This window comes from Vicugna pacos, chromosome 31, assembly GCF_048564905.1.
Source record: "Vicugna pacos chromosome 31, VicPac4, whole genome shotgun sequence".
In the NCBI taxonomy this organism is placed as follows: Eukaryota; Metazoa; Chordata; class Mammalia; order Artiodactyla; family Camelidae; genus Vicugna; species Vicugna pacos.
The window spans coordinates 13,635,592-13,657,018 of record NC_133017.1 but is presented as its reverse complement, the minus strand read 5'-3'; the positions used below and the strand labels follow the sequence as shown (position 1 = coordinate 13,657,018).

The following is a 21,427-nucleotide window of genomic DNA, read 5'->3' as shown; positions in this document are numbered from 1 at the left end:
TCGGTTTCCTCCCTTGAGGATAATTGAGAAGTTAGTCTATGTAAAGCATTTAAATGTGCACACACTAAGCCCTCACGCAGTGTCAGCTGTCAGTAATGCTGCTCTTTTTTAAGGACTTTGCATTTGGTCCCCTAGCTGACAGCCGTCCCAGGGGCCTAAGAAGATGGCAGACATCAGATTCTGTTTTTAGGGGAATAACCCGGGCACGTGGAGGTGGGCAGAGGGGGTCGGACCTGAGGGCAGAGAGCAGGGGTTGGGGGGGCAGTGAGCACCCCAGGGAGAGCCCATGCTGGGTGTAGAGAGGACTGGACCCAAGAGGCGTGTACGAGTCTCACTCGTGGGCACAGAAGACACGGGAAAAGGAGCCGCTTCTGAGGAAAAGTTTAACACCAGCTCCAACGACCCTGAGTCTGAAACATCTGAGGGTCCCCTGGGCGGAGGGGTCTGGGAGACAGCTGGCCGCAGAGGCCCACAGCTCAGAGGACCACGGCTGATGAACAGCCCCAGAGGCTGGAGCGGACGCACGTCAATGGAGGACAGCGGGTCACCCTGTGCGCCCCCCGGGCTGATGAGGGCTGAGCTCACCGTGCCGTTTACTGGGGCCTGATGGCGCCCACGGTTACCTTCAGAGGGGATAAGTGTTTCCCTCCCACCTCTCCTTTCCTGCTCCTCGCAGCACAGGCCTTCCCGAACTAGCCTGCCTCTGCATCCTTCCTCCTGACTGTGGGTCTGATCCCAAGGGCAGGCTCCCCTCCTGCGGTGCAGGCAGGCCTGGGGTGAACCTGGTGCCACCTCTGCCTCGGCGTGGATGCTTCAATCCCGTCCCACTGTAGCGGGGGCTCCATTTGGCCACATCTACAGTAATCTGGCCGGTTAGAGGGCAGTGCTGATCCTCAAAGCCTAGTCTCTGTTTCTGTTACTTATTCCCCTTTGGGGAATTGCCCCGAGTTGCATCTGCAGCCAAAAATAGACTTCCTTCTGCTTTTGACTTGGTTGAGGGCTCCAGGAAAATGCAGGGCACCACAGCGAGCTGCTTGCAAGAGTCTACGAAAGCTGCCCAACCCAAAAGCCTTCTAAATTGCTCCATCAAGGAGACAGGCCTTTGTCCTGCCATCAGCGGGGCCTCTGACCTCTGTGTGAAGCTTTCCTGGTTTGTCCCTGGTTTGAGGGACAAAAGATACTCATCCTTTTCAAGCACGGTTCAAAAAATCTGATTTTGTTTACAATACAAACTCCTATTATAATCCTTTACTTGTAAAAATCAAATAAAACAGTATTTTACTCGAGTGTGAATAAGAGAAGCTGGCGTGTCCCTTTCAACTACTTTCCCACACAGTGTTAGGTTTTTAAAATTTATTTGAGATGTCTTCATGGAGAACATTCAATACAGGAATTCTAATCACAATGGGACACAAGGAATAATCTTAAAAAACAGTAAGATGTTTCATGAGTAAGTCCAGCCTCAGCTCAAGGTGAGAACCAGCCTGGTTGCTGAGAAGCTGCACCCCAGTTGGCGAGTGGTCATTCAGGTGACCACCTCTGCCCGCGGCACCTCTGTGTCGGGTCCCCTGCCTCCTCCCCCTCTGACCAGGAGACTCACCTTCAGTGTAGGAGACGACCCCACGTAGATGGGCGGAGGGTTCCCCTGCCAGCCCTCGAGGCGGTAGATGTGTCCGACGCGGGAACAGGGGACGAACAGTAATTTGCCCCCACACTGCCAGATCTACGGGGAAGAAGACGTGGCAGCTGTCTCAAATGCCAAGTCTGCCTTGTAAACGTCAAAGTCTAAATTAGATACAGTGTCCACGGGGAATTCATGAACTTAACAGGTTCTAAGATAATTCCCTTGTTTTTCAAACTCACAGAAGAACCAAGAGGCCTCGAGGGAATGCAGTAAGGCACGCGGGCACCCGGGCTCCTCCGAGCACCTGCAGCCCCCGCGACACTCCCCAGCCTGACCTCCAGCCACGCGGACTCCTCATTCCTGCCGCTGCTCGTTGCTCCCTACACGTCTCCCACCCGGGCGACTGTCGTAGTAACCTCCTCTGCTTTCCCTCTGCTCAGCGCCCCCCGTATTTACAGCAGGAGACGGGGTGAGCTGAAGGGCGGCTCTGGGCGGGTCCTCCCCTCCCTTAGGATCTCTGACGGTTCCCACTGCCTGTCGAAGTCAGTAAACCTGCAGCTCAGCATTAAGGGGTCTCTTCGCTGTGGTCCTAACGTCCTGCCCGCTTCGTCTTCTTGGGTGTCTGTCTCACTCATGCTGTCGGCCCCTCCCCATCTCATGAACTGTCTTCACGTCCCCACCTCTGTCCCCACCTTCGTGCCCTGCCCCCTCCCCCTCGGCCCTGCTTGTTGGCCCCACGCCCGTCTTCCTGTTCTCCCCCAACTCTGCCTCCAGCGGGATGCTGCTTCTTAATCACACCAGTCAGCGTCCTGCTACCTTCTGACCCTACTCCGGATTTAAGCATAATTCTAATCTCTTATTGACTGTAAGCTCCTCGACAGCCAGGACTGAGTGACTCCTCCTTTGTCCCTCACTGTGCCGAGTGCTGGACACTTAAGACAAGAGGTAACAAGTATCTGTTCAACTCTTTCTTTATTTTGGGAAGTGGGCGGGAGGGGGCAGGAAGGACGCTCCAGGGCCAGTCTGAGGATGCCCAGTCACTGCTGGGATCTGCTTCTGTCCTGAACCACCCTGTCCTGCAGTGGTGACGGGCAGCTTTATCAGTGGGTGGTCAAATGGGACCCCTACACATGCAAGTCCTCCTAAGGCGCCTATAACAAAAGTAAAGAAAACCTTTGGGGGTGGGGGGGCAGGGGTAGGAGTCTTATTTCTGAAGCTTGCTGGCCTCAATCTTTTAGCTGAGCCATGTACATATGTAGTAAGTCTGGAGCTTGTACTTTGCCTTATGTTTCCCGAAAGGGCAAATATTTGTGTCGGTCATTCCCTGTACTTTAGAGAAATGCATCAAGCAGTTTTTTTTTTTTCCCCTCAAAGAAACCAGCCTCATCTGAAAGTCACAAGAGTCAGTAACTGCTCAGGAAACTGCCCTTGTTTAAAGGGAACGTTACCTTGTATGAGATCTCGAAGTTTTCCCCACCCCAGATCTGGAGACCTGGATCATACAGACCCAATTCAAAGAAGAAGTCTCGTTCAATGGCGAATAATCCTCCAGCCATGGCCGGGGACCTAAGGAAAAGAAACACGGTGATGACTTTTAAAGACAAGCCCCCGACACCCCTTCACCAACAGACAACAGTCTAAACAATGCACAGAAGAGACGAAACTGATGGCCAAACATTAAGAAATTATAAAGCCTTCACAAAACTATCTGTTCATAATTCCTTAAAGAATTTACTATAATTTTTGACAGAAATAACATTACAGTTCATTACAAATTAGAGCATTCCATCATCTTGCCATTAGAGGGCGCCTGGGTTCCTTTGCTGAACTCAAAATTAAGCCTGTAGAGTTAAGTTAAAATAGAATTTCTTCTTTCATTCCTACAAATACTGAGCCAGACAGCTGTGGTCTGCTAACCACTCCCCCAGTGATTTATGAGTCATTCTGGGATGAGCAAAACCATACGCCATGGAAGCAGTCTCTCATTTTTTAATTTTATAGCTTAGGGGTTTGCCAAATACGGGTGTAAATCACAGGAGAACAGCCACGGTTCATTCAGAGTTTGCAAATGTAGTGCAGTAGTGACACAGGAGAATCAGACATAGCCATTTACTGTGTCAGGGGCGGGGACGCCAAAAGGTGGCTGTGGGCTTCTTTTCCTGAGGAGAGGATTCGGATTATTTATTTATTTATGTATTCATTTACTTATTTAAATGGAGGCGCTGGGGATTGAACTCAGGACCTCATGCATGCTGAGCATGCACTCTACCACTGAGATAAACCCCTCCCTCCTCTGTGGGGCTTCTTCAGTGGGATCTTGAGTTGGGTACTTTTTAGGGACAAGAGAAAAAAAGACTTGGTAGCTTTTTAGGGACAAGCCACTCCCATTGTGAGGAGAAGCCACGGGGAATAATCCTCATCCTGTTTCCCCTCGTCCCTGGGAACAATCAATTATCACTGCATCTGATTCTCACCTTCATCATCACACCTAATGTTCAATCTATCACCGATGCCTGCTGACGCTACCTTGAACATATATCCGGAATTTACTTCTTCCCAGCGACACCGCAGTCATGCGAGACCAAGCACACTAACCCCTGACTGGTCCTCCGCTCTCCTCTGCCCAGTCTGAGCCTGGTCATGGGCTCAAGAGGGGCCCATGGGACGCCAGACTTCCCCTCTCCCGGGCGCAGCTGGCTCTGTGGGTCCAGGGCTTCACAGCTGGAACACGCCCAACTCCCCTCTGTCCCAGGGCCCTCACGTCTGCTGTCCCCTCCTGAAATGTCCCTCTTCCTCCCACACAGGGCTTGGCCTCAAAGGCACCGTGGGCTGCATGGACCATGTGGCTTTTCATCACCCCATGCATCACACCTGCAGCTCCAGGGTTGTTCGTGTAGAGTTTAATTTCTGCCTCACCCAGTGCACTGTAAGTGCCACGAGGCAACATGTCTTTTAAAAATTCACCCCCAGAAAACTGGGCCTGGCACATTGTAAGCACTTATTAAGTATTAAATAAATAATGAATCAAGTGATATTTTCAGTATTAAAAGGAAATCACGTCGGGGAAAGCCATTCTCTTGTACAAGGCTTTCCTTCCTGTGTGCTGCCTTGCACTAAGCAGCAGCATCACACTTTTGGTTGTATTTTCACACCACATTTATTCAATTGTCATTTAACATTCTTCTACAATAGCGATGTCTTTTTGATCTTTAAACATATTCCCACTTAGTATATATTTGAAAATGTATCTTAACACGAAAACCAGTGAGCTATTTTAAGGAAAACCTTCCTTAAATTTTTCTAGCACTTAAAAAAAATTCTCTTCACTAGCCCATGGAATTGGCAGAAATATAACTGTCATCATCACCCTTTATTTTTTTCTCCCAGAATTATTCGCAAGTCAGGTTAAGCGGTTAAATGGTTGGCTCCTGGACAATTTTTGAAAAAGGATTTCAAAGAGGAATTTGGAAAGTGTCAAATAAAGCTGAAAGTTGTATAATTTCCTTATGTTTGCCATTTCAGTATCTTGGTATCACGACATGCCCAAATCCCACCAACTTTTTGCAGGACATTGGAGACACCTTCCCCAAACTCAGTTCAAACATTATCAGTAGCGTAACAAGGAGAGAGAGACCAAAAGCAGAACCATAAGATCAGAAAAATAAAGTCAGACACATTGAGAAGCCTACCCTAACATTTAAGCAGACTTTTCAGTTGGGGCCACTCTTCTGAAAGACAGTAAAAAGCTCCAGTGAAAAGACCAAAATGCAGAGAACAGCATAAATTGTTCTATTTGATGAAGTCACAAGAAGGGAGAAAGGCTGATTTTGGAATAAAGTTTTCTTTTAATCAAGTGCTCTCCTGAGAATAAAGTAAGAGAGGATTCCATCTAACATTTCCCAGAGTCATGGACTGTTTCCATCAGATTTAACTGGTGCAAAATTAGTATTTCAGAGTTAGCATATAAAACAAAAGAAGGAAAAAAAAACCCTCTTACTACTGCCTTTCACTGTTAACACTACCCTCAAGGTATGAGAATGGATATAAAACTTGGATTGTGAATGCATCTTAAACTTACAGATTGACATTACTGTCAAAAGAACACAATTTCACATCTAGTCTACTAGGACAGGATGACAAAGTTTTTCTTTCTTTTTTTTTTCTTTTTCACTTGAATTTGGAACTAACGCTATATAACATCCCCATCCCCAGGCCCCCCCCCCCACCAAGTGGAGCTTGTTTCTAAGGAAAAAGCAACCACAAAGCAGCAACTGTGAATTTAAACGTCTGAAATAGCGCCAGGAAAGAAACCCTTTCAGAATCTGAGTCAGCATCTACAGTTTTAAGAAGAATTTTTTTTTTTCAGCTCTGCAAGAGGTTAATAGGTTAGCAGCAACTAGAGAAAAGAAAAAAAACATGTAAGTGATTTAGTGATTACCGATATGGTTCAGTTTTTGTCTTTCTCATTCTCTTCTCTTGAGGGGTCAGAGGCACCCGTTTCCAGAGCATGCTCCAATCCCACACTCCTCGGGCATACCCATCTTCGTCACCACCCCCTTGGGGCACAATTTCATATGTGTTGCCATTTATGACATCGATAATCGGCACAGTGCAAATGGTTCTGGGTGGGGTTGGTGGTGGCAGCAAAGATGAAATGGGAAGGCATGTGTGGACCCACGTGTTTACATGAGGACATAGGGGAGGAAAAAAAAGAAAACAAGGACTTAGATAAACATTCCACAGAAGAAAATGAAGTCGCAGTCTTTACCGATAAGGTTCAGTTTTATGCTTTCTTTTGGCCTTTTCCTTGTGGCTTAGAGGAATACGTTTCCAGAGTAAACTCCAGTCCCAGGCCCCTCTGGCAAAACCATCTTCGTCCCCACCTTGCTGCGGTTCAATGGAATAATCATTGCCATCTATGTAATCTATTAGAGGCACAGTACACGTAGTTCTGAAACATTTACAGAAAACGGAAAAGCATTTAGGAACCCAACACTCACCAGTCCAACATGCCTAACTACATGATCTCTTTTTATTGTGGGTCTTCCCCTCCCTCCCCACCAGGGGACTTTAATATCCAGTGGGGAACAGAAGTGAGTGGCGCCTTCGAACGTCAAGGGGGCTGTCTTCCTAAGGGAAGGACGGAGGAGACTCCCTTGGCTGACAGGCAACTGTCAGGGACAAAGAGCATGTCTTCGAACTTAACAGTGCTTCCGCATTTTCACTTCGGTCCTGGAGGCAACGTGCTCTTGGGAGCTCTGCGTTATCCACCAGCTTTCCCTGCCTGTTACTTTCCCTCCATTAAAAATGAGCGTGTGGGGGGGGAGAGGGAACCGGCCACATTCTCGGCGATGCTCCCAATTCTCCACCGCCGTCTACATCTGTGCAGGCAGTTATCGTGAAAATTGGTTTCTGTACATCGACTTCACTTTCTTTTCCTACTCCTTTTATGGCCAAAAAACCCTAGCTTTATTGCAAAGAAAAAAAAAAGGCCTGTATTGTATTCTTGCTTTCTTAAAAAAAGAAAAAAAAAATTAGCAACCCCGCTGAAGAACTTAAATAGCGGCTTGAGTATTTGGAGCACAAAATACGTCTCCTTTGGGCTTGGAGAGAAGGCCAGGCCCACGTGACTGATCAGGTTCAGAGCCAGCTCTTCAAAGATAATCGGGGCCCAGCTGGTTCCAACGCTCATTTTCTCAGGAAAAAAATGTGTTTTTTATAGCCACGTCAAGGTGCTTTTTAGATGTTTAGAAACCATGGAGAAGGGGGAAATCTACAGGGCTTAGAATACAGAGGGTGCTTTATTCACTCCAGACTGTGGGCTCCCGGGGGGCCAGGGGAGGGTCCCAGCGGGGAGCCACAGGACCCTGCGGAAAACCGCCCTTCGCCACCCAGGACTGCCAGTTGTCACCTGCAGGGGTGAAGGCTGGTTATCTTTCTTCACTTCTCGTGATTCTCAGATTTCTAAGTAGTGCAGTGGAAAGCGTCCCAGAGAGATCTGAGTTGGATAGTTTACCGGCTGTCTGATTTGGGGCAAATTAATTAATTTCTCTAAGCCTCAGCATCCCCTCCAGTACAATGGAGCTAATTACAGCTGTCTTGCAGAGCTGCTGTGAGGATTAAATCAGACAGCACGTGAAAACCATTTACGGTAAATCCTCTGTTGACTGAATCCTCCGAAGCTCTTCCTCTGACTCACGCCACTGCCACAGGAACACGTCTTAAATTTCCTAGATTCTGAAGCAGTCAAGAGTTCTGGACTAAATGCAGGGAAGGCTTTGGGACCTCAGAGACGGATGCTAACTTTTCTGTGACTAGAATGGTGGTCACACATTTCCATAGGACAGCTGTCTACTTCACTTTAAAGGTCTGGTGGGAACCTAAAGCCTTGCCGCAAGTAACACCTGGTCCTTATTATGTAAAACAATCATGGAAAAGGGCATAAAAGAAGCAATAAGCTTACTTTCAAAGTATGCTCCTTCAAGTCTTCAGATTATTACCACAGTGGGGAGGGAGCAGTTGCAATCACTCTTAGAGAAAGTTCCTGGAGCTAGAGGAAGTCTCTTCAGAAACTCAACCACACAGTGATTCTGGGTGAGACCCCCCCCCCCCCGCCGGGGTTGCCCCAAATGCCTAACTGCCCGCATGTGAATTGGCCCCAAGCACCTGACCAGCTACAGCCCGGATGACAACTAGCTGGAAGGTAACACTCAAAACACAGACTGATGCACTGAATGGGATGGGGATCAGAAGAATGAGAATATTATTTGTCCTTCTAGGATGAGGTTTACTTTTCCACCAGGAAAGGAAAAAAAAAAAAAAAAGCAGGGCAATGTTACCTGTCCTTAGATATGGGGGCTACGAGTGGTGCGTACCAGTTAGCTGCCACCTCACAGTGGGCATCAAGGTATATTAAAACCTTAAAAAAAAAAGAGGCAGAGTGAAAGAGCACTCCTCACACATGGCGCATCACACATCACACGCAAGTTAAAATGAGACGTTTACGCAGACTGACGTCGAGTCAGTTTCAATATATAAGCTATCTGTTTAAGTCGGCATTTTCATTTCAATGAGGAAAAACATTAAAAACCCAAAGCGTACTTAAAAATGCATCTGATCTTCTGGTGACCAAATCCAAAATGGTGACATACATTATAGGTGTCAAATGTTTCCTACCTGTCCAAGTTTAGCCTTCTGGGCACCGATGCTTCGAGCCTGAATTAAACCTTCTCTTCTCTCGTTTCGAAACACCTTTACTAGGCCATTCCACAGCTTAATATATTCATCGAGTTTTCCTTTTAAGTGTTCTACGAATAAAACAATTCAATCAACATTACAAATTATATTTATGTCTATAAACCAGATAAACTAGTATTTTTTTCAAGAAACAAGGACATACACGGGCACTTTGGGTGGTCAGTAATTTACACAGACCAGACTGCATGTAATCGACAGGGAAGTAAGGTGAAGTGTATTGTTTCAGCTAAATTTTGAGCATAATATGCCTACAGAGAACTACCTGGCCTCAGAATTATCAAACATCCCCCTAAACATGAAATAAACGAGGACTATGAAATGCCAACTGACATGAAAACTTAAAAAAAAAATCACATTCAAATATCGTATCTAGAAGCTTTTGGGCACAAGAGTTTGTTTGCTTTCGGTGGAGGCAACGGTTCAGTATTTCTGAAGACGTACTGCCCACACATAACAGTACAGGACTTCACTGGAATCCACACAGGGGACAGGTTAACATTTGTTTCTGAACCCTCTTTCCATTACAATCAGTGTTGAAGGGTGTAGTGTTGGTGTGATGATCAATACAGTTCCCATCAAGTTGGAAAATAACAATAAAAGGTCCCATTTTTCTGTATTTTAAGCATCTAATGTGTGTATGTGCATCTGTATCTGTACATATTTATAAATATTTACACATGTATAATAAATACACATAACATTTACACATAATAAATAATATATATGTAAATATATAATGTTTGCAATTTGATAGAGGAAATTTTGTGTTATCAAGACAAGATATATTTGCCAAAGTTTCCATCTTGGCTTTCCAGCTGCAACAGAACAGTTTTGTTTGTATCACTATGAGCCCATGAAATTGGCTCATCACAGCCACAGCTAATTCCTGGATCCTTTCTTGAAGACACAAAAATTATTTTTAAGTTGTTCAAAATTTTGGCCCATGAATACAAAAACAAATTTAAAAAAATAGATGTATTTAATGATGAGCTAGTGGTTAAATGGGCAGATCAGGCGGTACATTTAATATCTGACTCATTTTTAAGGAGCTTATAATTAGCAACAAACTCACACATGCCCACATGTGGGAATCCAAAATTGAGAAAAAAATTTCCTTTCTCGATTTTGGCGTCCAGTTTTATTGAGAATTATAAATAAAATTCTCATGCTGAATTACAAACTTTCCCCAGAAAGTCTTGGTAATTTTCCCTTCAATGTAAGTTTTTTTGTTTTTTTTAAAGCTCAGTACAATCCTAATTTTTTTTTAAAGCCCCTTCGGAATTACATTAGGTATTTTTTGGATACATAATATAAATAAACCTAAATTGTTACGGCCAGAAACGAGTTGATGGCCTGCTTTCCAAATTTAGATTCTTGGTTAAGATGACTTGGGCTGCAGAGGGGAGGGGGTCTCACTGCAGTGGACAGGCCACTGTCCAGGACCTTGACCATCTCTGCTCCGGGGATGATTATCCTCCACGGCCCGCGACCGCAACCTGGGCCAAGTGACTTGCCGTGGCCAATGAGAGGCCAGTGGAAATGATGCTACACTTGTGAGCGGAAGTGCTCCCCCAGCCTCCATCCCTGAGTCTTGCGCTGAGGATGTGGGTCCTGCAGCTCTTTGCCTGATGCTCAGGTGGGCAGGAGTGTACACTGTCCAGAGGCCCCAGACCTTTGAGTCTTGAGGGTACTGCAACTTCCAGAAACCCAAGGGATCTCAGCAGCCAGCTCTTTGGTGAGGCTTTATATTATTTAGTTCAGCATTTTGCCTTTAAAAGAAAAATTATAACTCAAAGTTTTACCTACTGAGTATACTGGGGAAAGAAAACAACCCAAGTTTTCACTCAAGTCAGATTTACCCAAAGCTATGTAAATTTTACTGAGGACAGGACTGACAAATGTCACCGTTGTTTTGAAACTGGAAAGAGTAATTAAAGACCTTCTGTACTTCTGTCCGGGGTAGCCCCAACCAACGACTCCACACGCTATAAGCTAAGCAGACCCTGCATGTAGTTGCATTTAATTTTAATTTTAAATTTTTTTAATGGAGGTAGTGGGGATTGAACCCAGGATCTCTGTAACTGCTTTTAAAATATGCTACAAGAGACTGTGTGACTATTAGAGATTTGTAACAAGAGAAGCACTGATCACAAAAAAATTAAAGTAAAATGGACAAAAAACTTAAGCCCCAAATTTTGTTCTTTTCTTGAGCCAAACAAGAAAGCAAGATTTTAGAATGGCATACCTCTTCTGGTGTATCTTCATTTTTTTTTTCCCCCAAGGCTTTATTTACTAAGCTTTTACCTATATTGATAACATGGGAGTTCTTAAAAATCAGTACAACCATAGACGTGAGATTTCTCCAAGTTATTTTTGTAGATTTAAGTTTTGCTAAATCTGAAACACTGTCGGTACCAACAATATCACTTAAAAACATATTCTCAAATATTTATCCTGAGACAGAAATAGTATTCTTAATGAAAATTTTCCTGTTGTAGAAAATTACACCTGAGATGTCTGCGTTAAAGGCATTTGATAGGACTGAAAATTTGAAAGTTACACATTCTCTGCTGTAATTAAAAATGATTAGTTGAAAAAGAAGTGATCAGTTGCACAAAGAGGACTGGGAAGGAAGCAGGCCACATTTCTATTTCTTCTCCACACTAACGTGTGTGTACAAGATCAAGGTTCCAGCAGTGCCCTTGCAAAACCAGCAGACGTTTAACAGACTGGGCAAGTTCTAAACTAAGCCTCGGAGGAAGCTTCTATAAAGCCACGTTGAATGGTATCTTCATGCCGCCCATGTTTTGACTTCTTTTCTGACATTATTCTCACTGGCATCACTGCTTGTGCACAGAAATTCCCTGTAAAACTCATTTGCCAAAAAGCAAATATCCTGTTGTCATTGAGGAGTCTGAGCTCTCTGGTCAATTTTCAAAGGTTTCAGTTCAGCTTTGTGACAAGAAAAGAGGAACACATGAACATCCAGGCATGGGTCTCAGCAGCACAGTTGCAAGCTGATTTGGGCCTGAGCTCTAGCATTATCTATCCTTTGATACTTATGCCTTTAAGAAGATATATTCAGCTTATAATAATGGATCTATATGAAGAAAAAGAGTTAACTTAAAAAAACCCACTTATCTGGAAAATCAGTGCTCAATCGCTCTCTGGCCAAGTTGAACCAAGACTAACCAATGCCCCTCAAATGCTTTTAGAGCTCACTCTTTAAAAGGAATAAAAAATAAAACAGTTTCCTTCTATTCAATATCCTAAATCAAATACAGAACAAAATGAGCTTTAGTAGACACTTTCTATTATAAATAAAAATAATCCACGGATTCCGGTCAAATTCAGTATTTGTATCATCATTCAAATGCAGACTACAAGCTATCAAACAGGTGTATAGACTTCAGCTTGACAACTGTGGATGGAGCGCTGGGTGGCATTACAATATACATGCCATTGGGTTTTTTTCAGTCGTTCAATAAATTACCTCCATGATTAGATTTTTATAAAATCCAAGGCCCCCCAAATTGGTATGGCATAAGGCTGTGGGTAAATACACAGACTTACGATTCTCTAGATTTGGACGGAACTGTTAATGACTACCTCTATGATCACTGGCAAGTTATTAACATCTCTCAGCCTCAAGTGCAAAATGAAGATGAGCAATACCCATCACAAGGATCACTGTCAGAACTGAACAAAGTCGGTCACAAACGGTGCTTGGCACGGTGCCAACCTGGTAACAGGCGCTAGCAATGGAAGCTGACGATTAATTTCTACAGGCTATTTTGAAATCACATTTTTGCAACTGTTCATAATTAACTTACAGGCAAAATGTCAATTCTACAGCCATTACCTTTGTTACTGAAATCATCAATTAACACGATTTCCGCCAAGTATTTCCTTGGAGTCCTTTTAATTACGCTGTGGACTGTTCTCATGAGGGTGGACCACCCCTCGTTATGGAAGACAATGACGACGCTGGCCGTCAGCAGGTTTTCATCGTAATGCCAATACTTGCACCTGCAAAAGGAACATTTCATCATGTTTATTTGGAGGTAATCTACAGTGCTGGGTTCCAGACTTCCTATGACTGCTTTCCGATTGGATTAAACATTACTGACTTAACTAAGGTAAGTGAATGAAATACCACATTTTACAGTTTAACAGAAACCCAAGGTAGAAGATGGAAGCTGCTGTGAGAGAAGTGACTGCTACTCAGGCTGCTTGCTCGCCAACCAGCACTGCTTGGGACAAAGAGGACTAAGAGGTGAATTTATGTGTCTCAGCTGGGGATGACATTAAGGTTTGATTTCCATGAGTTTGAACTCAGTTTATTTTCCGTTTTAAAACTCAAGCTTCTGGTGCAAGGGACTTATTTCACTTGCTGTGAATAAACCAATGTAGAACTGTGTTGGAAAGCTGTCCTCTTCCAATATGGCTAAAACATTCAGATAAAAAAAATCAGATGGGCTGAACTGCGGCACATGGCAGGCGTTCCAAAATTAACTGCCGAATGAATAAACAAACTTCTCATAGTGTTTAGAATTCCTAGATTGGCTGAAGAAGGGTCTTTAACTATTTTACACAAGATTACTTGAAACAACTGTTGCAGGAATAAAGTTGCCAGCAGTCTTTTTCAAATTGGAAGGAAACCCAAAATGAGGCCTGATGAAGGCTCAGGGAACCAGGGAAGGCTCAGTGAACTTCACAGAACCATGATACACACACTTTCTCTCTCTCTCTCTCTCTCTCTCTCTCACACACACACACACACACACACACACACAGAGCCAGCCCTCTGTATCTTTGGGTTCTGCATCAAAAATATTGGGAAAAAAATTCCAGAAAGTTCCAAAAAGCAAACCTTGAATTTGACATGGCAACTATTTACATAGCATTTACATTGTAGTAGGGATGATAAATAATCTAGAGATGATTTAAAGTATTTGGGAGGATGTGCACAGGTTATATGTAGATACCACATCATTTTATATAAAGGACTCGAGTATCCATGGGTTTTTGGTGTCCTTAGGGGTTCTGGAACCTGTCCCCGTGGATACTAAGGTACAGTTGTATGTATGTATACAGACGTGTGTATATATGTATGTGTGTGTATGTACACGTGCACACATACTAGTTTCTGTTTGGTTACAGGAAAAGAGCAAGATAGGAAGAACAAGGCAGACTAATAAGAACAAGTTGAAACCCACGTTTTTTTCTGCAGGACTTAGTTTTCAGAACCACCATATGGAGCCTATTACCTTCTCCTTCATAAGTGGAAGAAGATTTTTTTTTAATCCCAAAGCTTTTCATGAAGTAGTAAATAAGCCCTTCCCCAAGATTAAATTTAAAACTATAAAAGCAGTAATTCACATTAGCAGCTTGATGACTTGTACCAGCATCTGTAATGGTACCATTATCTAAAAGAGGACCTGGCCCAACACAGATGCAAACAACTTCTCCAGGTGTAATATATTTTCCTTTCAAAATTCTTCTGAATTGTCCATGTTCTTAGAGGTGGTTTTTGCAGAAAGGCAGACTGAAGATGGAATCCTTGTAATCTTATTTCTTACATCTGCACTTTCTTGTTAAGTGAGTATTAAGCACTGGCTGTGTTCGGAGCTAGGCACTGGAGCTCCAGCAGCAAGGCAGACAGACATGGTCTCCGCCCGCATGAAGCCCACGGTCCTGCAGGGTAGGCGAGATGTGTGCGCTTCCTCTGCGTGCGTCAGCGGGGAAACCACGGTGCATGTGACAGGTGGACCTCACTTAGCCTCAACACAGGTGGTCAGGAAGGCATCCTGGAGCCACGAGGTGAGGATGAGACCAGAAGGATGATTTTAAAAGGTACTGGGACCAAAGAAGTGGGGAGGGAGTGAGGAGGAAAACATAAAAACACAACAATGAATTGCATGCATATGATTCCAATAAAAAAAATGAATAGATGGAGGATCTATATCTTTGGAAAATATAATTAAAATATGAAAAGAACTGAAGAGGAAAAGTGACAAAGGAGGGCATTTGCAGGATAATAGCAAATCCCAGCAAATGCCTGAAATGCGCCGGGCATTATCCCATGTGCTTCATTTCTGTTAACATATTTAACCTCCCAACATCACTATGCGGTTAGTACAGTTAATGCCCTCATTTTACAGATGAGGGGACTGAGGCTCAAAGGTAAATGATTGCCTAACAAGTGATGTTGGGAAAGCTGGACAACCGCATGTGAATCAATGAAGTCAGAACACTCCCACACACCATACACAAAAATAAACTCACAGTGGTTTATGCATAAATCTCTATGCCCTTGCCTGGGAATCGTCCCTGCAAGACGCTCAAGACCGTAAGCTCATTAAGGGCAGGATCCTCATCTGTTCTGCTCGCCACCATCTGACACGGAGTCGCTGCTCCATTAATGTTTACTGAATTGGGGAAATTTTTGAAATGTCTCTAGATGTGTTTTCTCCCCTCAGTAGTGTCCACCCTACAGGCCTCCTATTTTGAGGTACTTTCAAGAATAAGTAGGTCCATATGGCAGGTGGGGGAGGGAAGGACAGGGGAGGCAGGCGCTCTTCCCGTGGGGAGAGGTGGAAAATCTGGAGGAAAGAAGAGGACAGGACACAGTGAAAGCGGGTGGAAGGAGGGGCTTCAGGGGAGATGCCCGGTGGGGAGGCTGCAGCACAGAGCAGGAGCGATGGTGAAGTGCGTTCACGCAGGGAGAGCGATGACCGTCTCCCTCCCACCTCTTCTCTGCCGTCTCCTTGGCTCCAGATGGAGCCAGAGAGCCTACAAGTTCCCACCGGCTGTCAGCAGCAGAGTTAAGATCCAGGGCTGCCAGGAGTCATGCTGGAAGGGGTAAGATGAGGGACGTGCGGTGAGGCTACAGGTGGGAGGCTTAAGCCAAGGACTGGCCCTGGGGGCTCAGAGGATCCCTGGTGCCAGTGAGCCAAAGTGGAGACGAGTGCCCAAAGCGGGGCAGGTGTGTGGAGGGACGCTCAGTCCTGAGGGCAGCCGGTGAGACAGGTCAGTGCACCTGGGGGCCAGGGGCACCTCACTTGGCCAGGAGTAGGCAGCAGAGATGGATGGGACAGGCCAGGACCACCGCCAACACCTCAAGGACACATGACCCTCCTGGCCTGGATGCTGCAGGAGAGAGAAGGGGTTCCCTTGGAGCACAGAGAGGAGTCTGCACCCCAGGCTCACGGGTGCCGGCCCAGGAGACTTTGAGCCCACGTGGGCCAGGTCACCTTTAATCACAAGCTTTCATTTGCTCCCATCAGCCCGGATGCAGGCTCAGGAGAAAGTTTAGCTCTCTGGCAGCTTTTCTGATCTCCCGTTGGGAGAGGAAGCCACTGGGTGGAGCGCGAAGAGCCTGGACCTAAAGACAGGGCTGAAAGCTCACCCCGGTGTTGAGGGCAGAGCCCTATTCTGCATCATTTCTCTCACTTTACTGGCATAGAATTTGTAATAAGTTCCTAGAGGAAGGAGGGCCAAGGGAAACACAACTCCACATTTAAACGGATGGGTTTTGCTGTAGACTTTTGAGTCGTTTCTGCTTTCTGGCACTTTATTTTCCAAGAGAGCTTAAAGTCTCTCTGACATCCAGGACATCGTGCTCCAGCATTATCACAGGACCGCTCTGGCCACAAGCCCTCCCATCCGGATTACTGGCTTGCAGCGATTCAAGCTGCAGGGTTTTTGTTATAGTAATTTCACAGAACATTTCCATGGTAGCTGTGTGGGCCCGGTGCGTGTGTCAGAAGAAAAAATGGGAAAGAAGAATTTTTGTAGTGACTTTTCTGTAACTTAAAAAGCCAAAAATAGATTTCAAAGCCCAAAATGAAATGCCTGTTAACAATTTCCTTCCATTTTCTCTGCCCCAGCTAGTTTTTTTTAATTTTAATTAATTTTTTTATTGAAGTATAGTCAGTTACAATGTGTCAATTTCTGTTATACAGCATAGTGTCCCAGTCAAGCATAAATATATACATGTTTGTTTTCATATTCTTTTTCATTAAAGGTTATTACAAGATACTAAATATAGTTCCCTGTGCTATATAGAATTTGTTTTTTAATCTATTTTTATATATAGTGGTTAATATTGCAAATCTCAAACTCTCAAATTTATCCCTTCCAACCCCCTTTCCCCCAGTAACCATAAGATTGTTTACATTGTCTGAGTCTGTTTCTGTTTTGCTGATGAGTTCATGAGTGTCCTCTTTTTTCTGTTTGAGATTCCACATATGAGTAAGATCATATGGTATTTTTCTTTCTTTTTCTGACTTACTTCACTTAGAATGATGTTCTCCAGGTCCATTCATGTTGCTGCAAATGGCATTATTTTATTCTTTTTTATGGCTGAGTAGTATTCCATTGTATAAATATACCATAGCTTCTTTATCCAGTCATCTGTCGATGGACATTTAGGCTGTTTCCATGTCTTGGCTGTTGTATATAGTGCTGCTATGAACATTGGGGTGATGTCTCTTTTTGGATTAGAGTTTACCCCAGATATATGCCTAGGAGTGGGGTTGCTGGATCGACTGATTTCTGCCTGACTCCAGGGCTCAGAGGGCTAACTGGGAAAACTAAGGATGCTGAGCTGAATAGCTGTCTTCAAGTGTCTTTTTTTTTTTTTTGAAAAGGAAAACACATCCTCAGACAGATGTGTCCACTTAATGATCTGAAACGTCAAACCACAATTCAGAGGAAAAGTCTGGCCGGGTACCCTTGTACTGGACGTGTGTTCTTGTACATCTCCCCAAAACTCCCAGGGGAAGGAGGACTTTCGCAGTGGACCCTTGTCTCACAGATGAGCTTACATGCACACTTGGACTTCACAGAAGCACCAGCCTAAACACCAGTACACCTGAGCTAAAATAAGCACCACTACCAGGAATAAGGTTCTGGGAGCTTCAGCCTGCACGTAACGATGCTAAGTAATGACCCAACACAGGTGTGCGCCTGGAACTTACTCCCCCTCCACTTAGTCCACGAAGGACTCTGAGCAGCTTATGAAGACACACAGAACACACGAGCACCGCAAACCTTTACAACAGGAGGAGGAAGAGATGGATAAAGAAAGAATGAGGAAACAAAGGAAGAATCAAAAATGAGGTTTTAAAGGTGCACACCAAGGGGCCCAAGGCTCTGTGCACAGTCCTGGGTGCGGCTCACAAAGAATCCACCTAGGGTGGCACCACCTGAGCTGGGCAGCAGGGTGGCCCGTGCCCCACCCCACCGCACCCCTACTTCAGCTTGGCTTGAATTTTGTAGCAGGGAAGCCTGGTCAGGACTGTGTTTACCAAAACTGTTGTTCGGAAAAGGTACAATATTCCTGGCGTGGAGACCAGATGGGGTTTCTCATGGGGAGCCTCCTGGCGGTAAACGCAGCGCTGAGTCTCGGGACTGTGTTCCTGGAGGCTGTTAGTGGAGACCAGTGGCGTCTCACCAAAACACAAGTCAGCGTAACAGTTGTGTGGAGACCACGTTGGGAATTTAAGTTCAACACGCATTTGGAAATCACACTTTGCAAACATTCCGTAAAATGTTTACTGAGTCATCTCCAAGTCCCTGTTCCACCACTTACTGAGTGATCACGCCTTCTCCATGTGCCCAGATTTCAACAAGGAAATCACCTTGGCCACACGGACGACTTGTATTTCCAAACGCAGACCTCTGACCCTGGTAATGACTGATGGGAAGGTACAAGCTCATGACGGCAGCGTGGTAACTGCAGGCTGGAGGGAGCAAATCATTTCCCAACAGAGCACTGTCAGACGTGGAGGGACTCTCCAGTATCGGCTGTTTAACATTTACTTACGGAAAGTCTTCAATGCCACCTGATACTAATGTTCCTGCAGCAAAGTGAGGCCACGTTCTAGATCACGTTCTGAAGACTCTCTCAACTGTGAAACTTCGAATGTGGATGTGGGAAAGAACTACATAACGTCCAACAGTCAGCGTTTATTCATTCACAGAACAGGCCATTTCTGGGGCCGGTGAGAACACAGTAAGCATGCTTAGCAATTTATCTTCCTAAAAGCAGTAAGAAGCCAGGTTGCTGGTGTAACATGTAACATAACTGATGTATATGTAACGCTTGATAAATATTGTGGAGGAGGAATTTGGTAATACTGCTTCTAGAAATCATTAAAGAGTCCCTCACTGCCCCTGTATTAACTGAATTCTCTTGACCTCTCTTACATCTCTGCTTCACTGGAATTTTCCAGAAAATCAAACCCTCCGGAGGCTACTGAGTCACCAAAAGTTCATGATCAAAAAGGTGATGCTCAGAGGCAGGAGGAATTCTAAGGTAAGAACTGCGGGGTGCGTTCATGCTCGCCCTGAAGCAGACAGCTGCCCGGAAGTCCCAGACCACAGTTCTGGGAAACGTTTTTGCTCATTAAACTCTGTGAAGGAACCCAAGGACGGAACGCCGGTGGGATTACAAGTGAGGTGACTCAGTTTGTTACCCTTTCTCCTCAGGGGCCCTGGGTTCCTAGCAGGTCTGCGGATGGGCCCCACGCAGGGGAGACTTGCAGAAAGAGAAGAAAGAGAAAAGTAAAAGGGCAAAACGAGTCTGGTCTGTCGGGGGAGCTGCCAGGGCGGCGGGGACCGGGGCGTGGTGGACGAGGAGGACGGGCCCCAGGGTCACGAAGATGCCACCACGCACGAGGAGAGGCCACCGAGCCCTAGACTTGGCTGCTCCGCTGGAGTCTGTCCTGAAATGACCAGCGGCGAGGACGGGGCCGCCAGCTCGCACCGATCACACCGAACCCCTGCCTGGCTGGGAGGTGATTTTCATTTTCTTCTCTTAAATTTTGTCTTACACAGATGAACTTTCCTCTTTCAGGATGTTTAAAGATATAACTGCTACTTGAGACAACGCAAGTGGCCAGAACACCCCTTGGAAGCTTGGTGAGCACTGAACCCCTGGGCGAGAGGTCTGCCCTGGTCCCTCGTTTCTTACTCAGACCACCCCAGGAAGGCCTCCGTGAGCTAGCGTCCCACGTCCCCCACGGAATGGGACCAATCTCGGCGCTCACTCTGTGGTGGCTTGGCTAGAACGCATCTCTTCTGAGCAGCGAGGGTGCATTTCTAGAAAAACACAACTATTTATACCCATTTGCATTTTGATTCAATCGTAGGCTATCTGACAAACTGGCAAATTACACTGAAGGGGCCTTTGTGTGTCACTGCTGCCACCTCTGCCCTCCTAACACTGGCTGGTCCTGTGGTCAAATGCCATCTAATCACAGAGCCCTCCAGGAGCCCCCACCCCGTCCCACTAGCCCAGCGGCCGAGGCCCGTGGTTCCTGGGCACACACCCTGCCTGAGGGGAACGGCCAGCCCACGTGGGTGTGAGAGATGGCGGGGAAGAAGGCCTCTATGAGGGCTGGCTGCCAACTTCTGGAGGTTTATAAACTCAAATAGCAAACAGTTCTTCCATGCTCCAGTACAGTGTTTCCAGGATGGCTAAGTATGTTTAATTATCACCATCTTAGAAATAAAGTATTTCAAGTGGTAGAAAAGTTCTACTTCTTCAAAATCCACTGAGAGCCTCAGAAAACCAATCCTAGGTATTCCCAAGCAGTTTAAAAAAAAGAACTCCAGACACTCGGAGGCAACTGAAATACGTTCAATTATGTTAATCAGGGGTTAAAAAAAAAGCCTGACTTTTAAATTCCTCTACATACCATTAGCAGCCATCAGTAAAGAGCTGTGTTGATTTAATGCACGAATGACGCTCAGTTCCGCACCGTGAGCCCCTCGGACGGGCCTCGGCAATGCGGACTGCACCTGCTGGGGTCTGCTGCCCGGTTACTGTCACGGCCCCGGCCCCACTGCTGACCTTTAGTACTAAAGCTTTCATGAAAGAAGGAAGTCATTTCTGCAGCGTCCTCATCTCCTAAGATAGTGCAGTGCAGAAACCATCTTCTCCCTAAAATTTTTATTCACAAAACACTTGTCACACACACACACACACACATACACACACACACAAAAGGCATTTTTTCCCCCAAGCTGCTAAACTCAAGACCTCAGAAGAGCAATTTAATTGAACCCCTTGGATAAAGTCTCATTTTCTGAAGCGGATGCCAATCTGTGACGTCCTTCTTCCAGGGAGCACAGAGTGGTATTGGGGAGGCCACTGCAGTTTAGAGGGAAGAAGTTCGTATTTGCCTCCAAAGTATTCCCACCTTAATTTTAAAGATTTCTCCATGAAATTATCCATATCCTCACGCACTGCCAAGAACAGCTCTCTGCACCTCTGCAGAGTTCTGAGAACCAGTGGCTAACACTTCAGAGAACGTTTTATTAGCGTTTTGTACTTCAGGTTCTAGAAATATGCACACATTTGTGCCACCTTGCTCTCTTCCTCACAGGACTTCCGTGAACAATTTGCCGCACAGCCAGCCGAGGGAAGCAGCTGGAGTTTTCCTGCGTCCCACCAGGACATGAAGCCTCTCAGCATCCTGCCTGCACCTGCTGCTCCTCAGAAGTTACCCATGCCTCTTCCCGCGTGACGCTGGC

At 45.5% G+C, this 21,427-nt stretch overlaps 1 protein-coding gene across 3 annotated transcripts in view; it reads right to left on the bottom strand.

Annotated features, from left to right (window-relative positions):
• GALNT7 (polypeptide N-acetylgalactosaminyltransferase 7) overlaps positions 1-21,427 on the bottom strand; it is a 94,475-nt gene that overhangs the window by 9,756 nt on the left and 63,292 nt on the right. For 2 of the 3 annotated variants that reach the window (XM_072952449.1, XM_072952451.1), the window contains exons 3-8: positions 12,744-12,910; positions 8,801-8,931; positions 8,464-8,543; positions 6,063-6,245; positions 3,073-3,190; positions 1,601-1,723 (exon numbers count right to left, since the gene is read on the bottom strand). In XM_072952449.1, coding sequence (XP_072808550.1) covers positions 1,601-1,723; positions 3,073-3,190; positions 6,063-6,245; positions 8,464-8,543; positions 8,801-8,931; positions 12,744-12,910 — 802 coding nt within the window. Of the gene's footprint in view, positions 1-1,600; positions 1,724-3,072; positions 3,191-6,062; positions 6,246-6,392; positions 6,576-8,463; positions 8,544-8,800; positions 8,932-12,743; positions 12,911-21,427 lie in introns of all 3 variants that reach the window. The other variant, XM_072952450.1, reaches the window with a different exon arrangement.